At 43.8% G+C, this 11,993-nt stretch overlaps 1 protein-coding gene across 1 annotated transcript in view; it reads left to right on the top strand.

The window, feature by feature from the left end:
- TG (thyroglobulin) overlaps positions 1-11,993 on the top strand; it is a 232,967-nt gene that overhangs the window by 85,664 nt on the left and 135,310 nt on the right. Inside the window, exons 34-35 of the mRNA XM_006879275.1 lie at positions 753-896; positions 7,812-7,874. Coding sequence (XP_006879337.1) covers positions 753-896; positions 7,812-7,874 — 207 coding nt within the window. The remainder of the gene's footprint in view (positions 1-752; positions 897-7,811; positions 7,875-11,993) is intronic.

The raw sequence follows: 11,993 nt of genomic DNA, 5'->3' as shown, positions 1-11,993 counted from the left end.
TAGAGATACCATTTGTCCCAGCAATTCCACTTCTGGGAATATACCCCGAAGAGACCATAGCTGACATCCAAGCAGATATATGCACACCCATGTTTATTGCAGCTTTGTTCACAATAGCAAGGAGTTGGAAACAACCTAAGTGATCTTCATTTAGAGGTTGGCTTAGTCTTGTGAAAGGAGCCATGTTGGCACAGCCATGATGACACATTTGCCCATCAAGCAAAAGTTCAGCTTTTGGGGTTCACCAGTCATTCTACGGGGAAAAGAAGTAGCAGGATTTTCTTGTAAAGTTTATCGCTTTGTGAATCCAACAGGGCATCTGTTCCCCTGTGCTCTAGAGTTTCTCTGATCTGGAATCAACTTCATGGAAATGAGTGGGGCAGTGTCATGCTAGTGACATGTTCCTGGGCAAAGTACTTCCTCTCTCAGAGCCTCAGTTTCATAACTTTGAAATAGAGATATTAATGGGAGCTTCTCTGTAGGGGTGCCTGAAAACCAGATTGTGTAATACAAGAGAAGCCTTAGCACAGCCCGGCCACACCCCTGGAACGTCCTCCACTGCCTCCAGCCCTGGGCTCTATGCTCAAATGTCAGGTTTTTCATCTGTACGTTCACAAGGAATAAAGATCACACCATGAATATAAAGTGTGTGCCGCACGTGTCTGCTGAAGAGTGTGCGTGAGGAATGTCTCCGTTCACTCAGGCGTGCCGTTCATGACCTTGGGCCTGGCCTTGTTTCCTTTTTTGCCCAGGAGGAGAGGTGGCGTGCCTGACCCTTAGCAGTCTGGGGCTTCAGACATGCAGCGAGGAGAACGGGGGAGCCTGGCGCATTTTAGACTGTGGATCTTCTGACACTGAAGTGCGCACCTATCCCTTCGGATGGTACCAGAAACCTGGTAAGTGACTCACCCCTGCCAAGGATGTGGGCACCTTTCACTGGCTGCTTCTTGATCATGGGTGATGATGGCCTCTGTCCAGAACATAGGTTAGTTAGGACTCATTGGATAAAAGCAACAGAACTAGATTGTAATTAATACAGTCATAATGTATTGGAAAACAATTTCCTGGCAGTCTTTTTATAGACTCAGAGCAAAGCTACCACCTAGGTCTCAGAAAGGTGGACTTGAGTCACCCTGAGGAATATATCCCACAGGAATTCATGGACTGTGTCTCTAGTGGGCCATTGGTGTTTATCTATGTGCCGCAACGATTTTGTCATTGCATTGACTTAAGACTCTTCGATACCCATGATTTTTCATGGTCTTCACATCCCCCAGCACATTATGCTGTCCAGAGTGGGCGAGGCTTGGGGAACGGGAATTATCATGTGCCTGTCATGTATGCTGGGGCTTCTGTCACCCAATTCTCACGTCACCCCAGTGGTATAAGAATGTAGGCTTGATGACTCTCCTCCGCACCCCCCCCCCATTTTAAGATGAGTATACTGAAACTCAGTAGGCTGAAACTGCATGCGGGAAAAAAACACCCACATAGCTCCTAAACAGAGTTAGACAGCAAGCTCCAATGTTTGGTGTGGTTGAATAAATATAATGGCCCCCCAACTAACCATCTTCCCACCTACCATGTCACTCTATTCAGCGTCGCACCAGTGACAGAATGTTAATGTCAAAAACCTTGTCTGACGAGTTGGCACTTCAACTCAACTGACAAGCACACAGTGTGTCTTTTAAAAAGGTTCATTCATAAACTCCCACACTAAACCAGTTGTTAGGTGGGCCTCTTGCTCCATAGCTGTATTCTATGACCCAAGAGGCCCAGAGGTCCAGGTAGAGTATGGCCCTTGATGATTGTTCTTCGTCCCTCAGTCCCGCATGCCTCCCTTGGCATCATGCTGGACTGTTCTGGCGCTGATTGCCACCATGCTGAGTGGACACCTCCCTGCCCATGTCCCCTGTGAGCCTCCTCTGATTCAGTCTGATCTGAATGCATCCCTTGTCTTTGCATTTTATTTCCACATCTTGAATTATTTTAAGAAAAGAATCCTAAGAACAACAGTAAAAATCTAAACCTGTTGCCATTGAGTTCGTTCCAACTCACAGAGCCCCAAGAGGACACAGCAGAATGGTCCCAAAAGGTTTCCAAGGCTGTAATTCCTTACAGAGGCAGACAGCTACAGTGTTCTCCCACGGAGCAGCTGGTGACTTCAAACAGTTGTCCTGTGAAAGACGGCCAAGTGCTTGACCACCGTGCTACCAGGACTCACAGGAGAAGGCTCAGGGGTGTAGAATTCAATAGCCTCGGTGCGTTTCTATTTAGACAAAAATGCTTATCCATGGCAGCCTCTGTACTTCAATTCCGAAGGCTGGGGAAGAACGGAACGTCTGTGTAGATGTCAGCTATGGGCATTTGGGAATTCTTAATTGAGCTCTCGCCTCAGTGTCTCCTTGCTCTTTCTGTTCTCCCACACTCCCTCCCACATCCTCACCCCACCAAAGGCTAAAAAATACCATTTTCCATCTACATAGTACTCAAGGGAGAGTTGGATAAAAGGAACTTAGAAGATAAATCGCTTGTTCAGAGATGGACTGGGCATTGCATCAGAGCATTTAGAGCAAGTTGGCAGGGCTTTGGAGGAGAAGCACCTCAGGGCTCTTTAGCCGAACCTGCTCCATCTGTTCTATTTCTTCTCGTTTGACAGCACCAAGCACTGATTTTTTCCATCACTGTCCTGTGGGGTCAGGATGGAGCCCAGGACTTGGACCAGGAATTGTAAGACCAGAGATTTACAAATTTGCAAAGGTGTCCTCATTTACTGAACACTGAGCATTGACCAGGAGTTCTGCTGGTGTGGTGGTTAAGCATTTACCTTTGAACCAAAAAGTCATGGTCTCGAACCCACGAGTCACTCTATGGATGAAACATGTCGGTGTATTCTGAAAGAATCACAGACTTGAACCACTCTGGGGCAATTCCACTATGTCCCGCAGGGGCACTGTGAGCTGGAATCAATTCAATGACACTGAATTTGGTTTTGGTTTAGAACATCAGATGAACTAGAGTATCTTCTGGTACAAACCTAACATCTATTTATTGAGCCCTTACTGTATGTCAGACCTGGTACTAAGCATTTCACAAACATGATGCCATTTAATCCTCACAATTTTCATCAGGTGAGGAATGAGAGACTCAGAGAATTATTGGTGGTCAAGCAGTTGATATATGCCAGGGTTAGAAGTTGGGCCCCGGTCTTTCTGACTCTAAATCCACCATATGGCTGAGAACGGATGAGAATCAGGCCCTGTCCTCAAAGTACCTGCAGCCTGAGGAAAGGTTATCAATGTGAAATTAAAGAAACAAATCCTTCTTCTGTGGCTTTCCCATGCCACAAGGCCAGAAGATCTGAAACAGTGCTGAGTGTCTGCTTGGGCCTTTTTCTGTACTGGGGAATAGGGAAAATGAGAGGAAAAGGACACAGTGCTGTTCCTTAGAAGCTCCCTGTCTAATCAGGAAAACATACAAAAATATAAAATAAATTATAGCATGATAAGGAAACCTGATGAAACAATGATTAAGCTTGCAAGAAGTAGATGGTTTGAGTCCACCAGCAGTTCCGTGGGAGAGGAGACCTGGCAACATACTCTGTAAAAATTACAGCCTTGGATGCCATATGGGGCAATTCTTCTCTGTTCTCTGGTGCTGCTTGTATGTGAGTTGGCATTAATTTGAGACTACACAACATCATAGCAGAAGAGGCTATGCAGACGAAGTTTTACACATCATCTGTGAGAACAAGGGAACAAGACACTAGTTGTGCTTGGAGGTCATGCTGAAAGGCTCCCACAGACCCACTTTGTGTCCTAGACACCTCTTGGGTTCCTGCCTCCTTGACATGGACGGTCCCCCAAGGCTGCCTTTCACTCTGCTTTCTCTGAAAGTCTCCTTTCAGTGACTCATTAATTAAAAGATTCTTTTTAATCTCTAAATCTTTTAATTCAGAGTTTAAAATGATATCAGTTTCTGTTTATATCCATGACCTTATATTTCCATGGGTGGAAAACAACCAAGGGTATGCAAGGCTGGGGTCACCCCAGTGCTAAGGTGATGCTATGGAAATGATTCACCCTATGTCAACTCCATGTGTTTCTAGAACTTTAATTAGCTGATTTTCAGAATCAGATCTCGGACCTTTTTCTGAGATACTTTTGGGTGGCCTTCAACCCTGACATTAACACCTGGGTAACCATTTGTTCCACTGAGAGACTATGATTTCATTGTTAGTGGCTCTCTACTTCCCATTTCAGAAAAAGAAGGGCAAGGGTTGGGTGTCCGAGGTTTAACTAGCATCTCATGGTCCTCGAAGCCCTGAGACATCAGAAAGGAGTGGTGAAGTGAGCATTAAGACTCTATGATCATCCCACCTGACAGCTAAGTAAGGAATCTGACTTAGAACACTGGGTAAATAAATTAGACTTTCTCCTGGTTAGGTCGGCTTGACCAGTACAAAATCATCTTTGAATTCTAGACATTCATATTTTCTTGTATTCAATTTTCTTTCACAGTCAAAATCTCATTAATATTCTGTAGGAAAATTCCAACATGCACGGCAACATCATTGGTACTTTCTTTCATCCCTATTTTTGTTAATCATGTATGTTGCATTGAGACACAATCTCTATAGGTTTAGAGAAAGCTGCATGATATAGAAGCAATTAGATTGAGCCTCAAAAGATTAGTAGGATTCTATTCTTCACCTTTCAGAAAACACTAGCACATAAAATTCAATGTTTTACAAAGGTCCTTTTACCACAAATCTCAAGAAAGCACTTTGATCCTGATGACTTGGTATAGAGTCACCTGGACTGAGTGATAGACTCACACCATTAGACTCTAGGCTGAAAATCCTTCCAATCCACTACTAGTATTATCAGACTTTATCTCCTGTTTCCAGGTCCTGCCTCTGTGTCAGACCCCTGCTCTGGCCCTAGCACAGTGGGAGCGTGGGAACACAGGAGAGTAGAATCCTCCTTCCACAGTGTGTTTAAGAAGACACAGAAGGAAAGGAATATTGCCTTTTAAAAATATTTTTAAAATTTTTGCTGTTGAAAGTACACACAGCAGAGCATTCTTGATGTACGGTTCAATGACATGGATTACATTCCCCTTTCATAATAGTACCTGCCCTTTCCTTTAACCTTTCTATCTATTTGCTATTGTCAATTTGATCCCATATAGTCTTTCGAAAGACACAATGTTTATGGGAGACAGTGTTTACTTGCTCATTCAAATTGTTTTTAGTTGAAAGAAGATTTTGGAGAGCATTTTTGGTGTAAGGTTTAAAGATCATCTCAGGCAGTAGTTTTTTGTTGTTGTTGTTGTCTTTGGGTTTTTTTGTTTTTTTTAGTTCATCCAGCAATCATAAATCCAGAAAGTCTGGATTCCACAAGAGTTTTGAAATGCTGCTAAGTGAACATTTCCTAGCCACTTTCTCTTTAGCAGAAGGAATTTGAAGTGTTTTCTCTCTGTCAACCTCTCTCTACCTCTGTGAGCATTGATGCTATTGTTCTCTCTGAATAGAGGATTAACACACTGATGGGCTGGTATTCCTGTAGTGAGATTAACAGTGTGCTTTGAGTGTATGAAAAGGAATAATCAGTTCTTTTCCAGAAAGTGTTATTCAAAAATGACTCTGGGGACAAACTGGATGTAGATAATGGGATGTAGTTGGAGGAGGAGCAAGGACCTTGCCCAGGGATCTTCAGTGAGGTACGCAGATGAATGGGACAAGGTTTCTGACACCATCAGTTTACAGAGGAGAAAACCTGCACAAGGTGGTTGCAGTAGCCACTTGGTACCTGGGCTAAGAAGAGAAGAGATGAGGAGACCCTGCTGGAGGACAGGGACATCACCTAGAGCTGGGGAAGGAGGGCAAGGAACCCAAAGAGCCTGCAGCAATAGGCCTAATGACTCAGCTGTCCAGAAGGAAATGGAAAGCCCCATGTTTTAAGAACTTTTTTTAATATTATTTTTTAATTTTATTATCATTGTGTGTGTGTGTGCGTGTGTACTGTCAAATCAAATCTGACTGGTAGAGGAGGAGATGGCCCCTCGTCTGACATACTTTGGACATGTTATAAGGAGGGACAGGTCCTTGGAGAGGGACATCATACTTGGAGGGTGGAGGGGCAGCACAGGAGGGGAAGACCCTCTATGAGGTGGATTGATTCAGTGACTGGGGTAATCGGGATGGGTCTGTCAGAGGCAGTGCGATTGGCACAGGATAGAGCAGAGTTTAGGGCTGTTTTACATAGGGTCGCTATGAGTCACAAAGGACTTGATGACACATAACAACAACAACAACAATCCAGCAGAGCACCTGGTGGATTCAAACCAAGCGCCTTTGGTATTGCAGTGCAGCTTCTTGCCACTAGGCCACCAGAGCTCCCTGAAGCGCCACATTTTAAACCATAGAGCTGGTAAGCCTGAGCTGTGGGTAATACAAATAGAACTCACTGAGACAGTGGGCCGCAGAGAAGCCGAGTTCTTAGAGCCCAGAGGACCAGGAAGACAGTGGGAAGTCGAGGGTGACTGGCTACGTGGTCACACAGCCCAGCTTCCTGGAAGGAGCTGCCACTGGGGGTTTGTATCATCTGCTCTTTGAAGGGAACTGGTGCTTCTCATCCTGCCCACAACTGTGCCTGGCAAGGAGGTCTTTGGTTTGCAAATCAAATGAAATGCGACTTCTAAAAGAAATGAATCAAAGCCTCACTGTTTCTCCTTTCTCTGTAAAAGTACTTGGCCCCTGAAGCAATATTAGAGAATCAAATTTACTTGGAAAGAAAATGACAAGCTAGTTTAATTACGCACTTTCCTTTCTGCAGCCCACACAGAAGCTACCACAAGTAGGTAGAATTTCCTGTACCATCCACTCCCCTTTACGGGAATCTACCAACAGCTTCCACCACTCACTTGGCGTGGAGCTCGCTCCGGCCCTGGGCTGCATTTTACATGCAAAGTCTTTTTAGGAGCCTAACTCCCCTGGGAGACAGGGACTCTTGTTAGTGGCATCCAGTGAATGTGGGTAAATATGTAACAACTGGTGAGGGTGGAGGGGCTACCTGACTTGTAGTGCATGCCATTTTCCATGGTGTAAACTCTTCGACCTCAGACCACTTCTTACTATCAGTGTGAGTTTATTGAAAGCAGAGGTGTAAAGAAATGAGCATGATTGGCTCTTCAGAGCCAGACACACTGGCTCCTGCATACCACCATGTAGATTTCAGTCAGGTTAACAGTCTTTCATACAATAAGTAGACCTACTAAGCAAGCACCGTGCTGAGGCTCACACAGTGAGCGAACGACAGAGCTGGAAGTACTTTTGATTTGATTCTAAAGGCCTCACTCCTAATCATGCTTGTTTTCACACTTTGTCTGGAGGCAGAAGGTTGGAGGAGGGGGTAGTTAAAGGCAAAACCACTAGGGGTCAAGGACCCCCATTCACCTGCTTCACCTGTGTGAACCCTGCCCTCTAGAACAGCTCAGACATCACGTGATAAGAGGGGAGTTAGTGTGGACAAGGTTCTCAACCTCCTTGCCCTTCTCCATACAACTGAAATAGCCATTGTGTCTCTGGGTCTGGTCTGTGGAGAGGGTCAAATTACCTTCAGTGACAGAACTCACTGGGAAAGCCTGCTCAGTGTTTTGCAAAGTACCCCTCATTGAAATGTCCATCATTCTCCATTGCACATCTCGGCAAAACCTCCCTTCTATTTTACATATGATCAACACTATTATAACTCAGTAATGTCAAGGGAGAAAAAGAGCTAAACGTTTGTTTTTTTCCCTGTTTACAGTTTCTCGAAATGGTGTTCCTGGTTTCTGTCCCTCACCCGCTCTGCCTCCCCTCGCAGAGAACGGTAAGCGCATTGCCTTTCAATCTCTCTGAGCAAAGTTGCACTTCAGAATCACCCCTTCTCTCTCCCTCCGTTTGCCCTGCATTTTACAAACAACCTCATTCTCACTTTCATGAATGCAAATTCCTATAGCTCTTATCAGCCATGCATGGGTGTCATCGCTCAAGGATGTAAATTTTGATTACTGTATTTATGCTGAGGTGTGAATATACATTATACTCAGCCTAGGTGTGACGACGATATATGATTATAATCACGTGCATAGCTATGAATTACTGTTCTTCTGAGTAAGTATAAATATATATTATTGTACTCATGTATAAACCAGCACCATCCCCACTGAATGGGTGAAGAAACCACTTCACAGGAATGAAATCCGGGGTCAAATAATAGAATAATTAGAAGCAGAGTGAAAGTGAAGCCCAGCTTCCCAATTTTCTTCTTGATGTTTTTTGTACCATACATGTATATGTATAACAACAAATATCTCTATAATAACAAATGTCTCTAATAAGTATCTCTCTCTTTCTCTATTTATCTATCTATCAATTATCTATCTATCATCTCTATCTATCTATTAATTATCTATCTATCTATCTATCTATCTATCTATCTATCTATCTATCATCTATTTATCTAAAATTGTCATTACTTTTGTGAACAGTTGAGTCCACTCCAACTTCTAGTAACCGCATATACTAGAGCAAAACTGCCTCACAGGGTCTTTAGGCTGGACTCTTTATAAGCAGATTGCTAGGCCTTTTCTTCCACAAAGCAGCTGATGGGTTTAAAGTCAAGGAACCTTTCTCTTACCAGCCAAGTGCTTAAATATTATGTAACCTAGGACTTCTTCTAAGTAATGTGTAGACCTTAGGCAGTGCTAAGAAGAATGTGTTTGTAGCAGAAAGTGAAAGAAGTCAGCCCTTCATTAGTGCCAGTGATTTGTGGCTTGCTGTCACCTGGATGCACCAGGAGCTGTGGTGGTGCCAGGAGCAGAGGCCCAGCCGGCACATGGCCCAGCCCTCACCATGGTGCACTGTCCTCCCACAGGAAGCATGGGAGGGTGGATGCAGCAGGCACTGGGCCCTCTGAGTGGGCAGTGTGGAAGTGGTGGGGGGCATGTCCAGTTTTCTACCTCCTGTTAGTCAGGAAATGAGAGGCTTGGCCTGGGTTCCAGACACCACTCAGCCAAGAGCAAAGCCACGGTAATTCCTGTCCTGTGACATGATGTCTGAGAAGCTCTAGAAGCCTGTCATTTTGGACACTCCTGAAGGGACAGAACATAGCTCAAGTGGGTGTATATCTACAGCCAAAGCTGGGCTGCAGGTATGAATGGCCTAAACCCATGCCATCTGTTCTCTTCACATATTTAAAATATCTGACTTGGAAGATTTGTAGGAATGCTTTTCCCTGAAGAGCCTCTATAGAATGCCTGTGATAATCACTAGAGATGCTGGTGGTGTTTGGTGCCATTAGGTTCACTAGGACTCACAGTGGTCCTGTGAATAACGAAGCTGAACCAGGTCCCATCCTGTGCTATCCTCGGCCTCTTTCATATACTTGACCCATTGTCACGGTCACTACGTCAGCCCATCTCTTTGAGGGTCTTCCTCTCTTATGTTGGCCCCCCACCTTTCCAAACTTGATGCATTTTTCCAAGGACTGGACCACCGTAACAACATGCCCCAAATGTGTGGGATGAAGCTTCACCATCCTTGTCTCAAAGGAGCACTCTGGCTGCACTTTCCCCAATACATTTTTATTTGTTCCTTTGGAAGTTGACAGGATATTCAGTACTCTTCTCAAGCAGCAAAACTCAAAGGCAATCATTTTATAAAGATGTTGTTAAGCGCTGGCAAGTCATAGATGACTCGTAAGTGCTGTCAAGTTGTAGACGACTCATAGCGACTCTAAGAATGAAAAGCCAGAACACTCGCATAACTTTCATCGTTTCTCCAAGTTCATAGGGTTTCCGGAGGCAAGTCGTTTTAGAAGTGGCTGCCACTCCTGCTTCCAAGCTTATTTTAATTGGGGAGCTCCAGCAAACACTGTCCACCATGGGTAACCATATCATGTTTGACACATCAATGTCACAGTGTTCAGCATCACAGCAATCACGAGTTACCTCTGTACAGCAAATGGACAGACCAGTGCTATACCACTTAGAAGAATGTTTGACCAAAAACAATTAAAAGCAGGCCTGAGGGCGGCAGACTAAAATTACCCACCTTTGGCTTGGTAGCATCAATTTCTGCCCACTAGGCCAACCAAGCTCTCTCTCTGTTTATATTAAATGTAAATATATTTAAAATATTAAAATAATAAAAAATATTAAAAATATAAACAATGTATTATATAAGAGTAAAATATACAAATTTTATGCATGTGAACTCTGGTGGTGCCTTCTCTAGGGAGTTCTGCTGCTTCCCTGGAAGCAACAGCTCACCGGTTGTTCTTCTTGGGAGAGAAATGGGTCAAACAATCTTCTCCCTGTTGTGATTTGCATAAAGCCTTGAAGACCCGTCAGAGGGTTGTGATGTGGCGGCCCCTACACAATAGCTGTCTTATAAATAGCTTGATCGGTGCATAGATAGATGGTTAAATTTTAGCTACTAAAATAGATTGCTGTTGTTTTATCATTGGGTTGGAAATGACTAATAGCTGGCCCTCCAGCAGGTTTTCAGATTGCCCATCCTTCTCCCAGGGAGCATCTTGTGACCTCAAACCAGCTTCTTGCTACTAGGCTATCCATCACCACACCAAGTGGGGCTTGAAAAGAAGATACTGGAGAGCAAACAGCTGCCCTATGTCATACCCAAACATCAGATGGATTTAGGGTTGTGTCAGGGTTATGTGCAAACACGGTAGAGATATACAGTCCTAGGAGAGCATTCCTTCCCAGAGTACTACCCTCATATATGCACAGTCCCGCAATAGCAAACAAAAAATAATCTGGAATGGATATAGAGGTAGACATGCAAGCTGAACAGGTGTGGGAAGGCAAATGAAACTATGAATTTATATAGACTTGGCAGAGGATATTTCCACATATGTATTGTGCTGCAAATATATCCATGTTTATAGTTGAACTTAAAGATAGTAAATTATGAAAGCTTCTTAGTCATAAATAAGAACTTTGGAGAAACAATTCACTGGGCTTGGGAGCTTAGGGCCATAGTCCTGGGGGACATGCTTCTGTAAACACACTGGAGGGTCAGCTATGGCTTGGTTCCATCTCTACGGTATACAACAACAACAACAAAAACAACATATATGTATATATATTATGTAAATCATATGTAGACGTTTTTGTTACTGTTTTTAAGATATATACACATAATTTATTTACATAATTACCTATTTATCCATCTCGTGTGCTCATGTATTCATTATCTGACTTGCTCATTTATTTATCTGTTACCACTTTCCTGATGAGAACAATCTATTTGTGAGAAGACACATAAGGACAGTACGGTGTCATACGTGGTTGTGACAACAGTGTTGCCAGGAAATCACAACGGAGTTCACACAGTCATTCTTCCCTTTTTGGAGATGTGACTGTTAGTCTTTATTATTAGAAAACAGCGCATATTCCACCAGCTCCATGCTCAGACAAAGCCTTCTCCTTGGCCTCCCCATCCCATCTCATCCCTGCCTGAAACTGTTCCTTCATTCTGAGACTTTGGCCACTACAACTCCTCTCCCTAGAAGGGCATTCTGGGACCTGCATATCTGGCAAGTTCATGCCAGCTGCAAACCAGCTCCAGTATGTATGTGGGGCCAGAATTCAAGACAGAAGGTTTGTTCATCTTCACATCATCCCCATCAGCCAGCCAGGATGTCATAGTCTCCTAGAAAGAAATTGACTGCAGGGACAGCTTATTCACATAAATGTCAAAAAAGAAAGAAAGAAAGAAAAAAAAAAAAAAGACAAGTCTATCGTTTTAAAGGCCATCTCTGTCAGTTCTTTAGGAAATAAAAGCCAAATAAATTTATCTAACTCTGAGGGGCCCAGCAATAAGGTCTTGGTTCAGATCTCAGCCCAGTCATTGAACCTCTCTTACTCTCTGATTCTCTTATGTGCGTATTCTCCCTCTCTCTCTCTCTCTCTCTCTCTCTCTC

The sequence above is a fragment of the Elephantulus edwardii genome, unplaced genomic scaffold (assembly GCF_000299155.1).
Source record: "Elephantulus edwardii isolate Elephantulus edwardi_28Jun2011 unplaced genomic scaffold, EleEdw1.0 scaffold00003, whole genome shotgun sequence".
NCBI classification, from domain to species: Eukaryota; Metazoa; Chordata; class Mammalia; order Macroscelidea; family Macroscelididae; genus Elephantulus; species Elephantulus edwardii.
The sequence above is the reverse complement of the archived record's forward strand: the minus strand, read 5'-3'. Positions and strand labels throughout refer to the sequence as shown.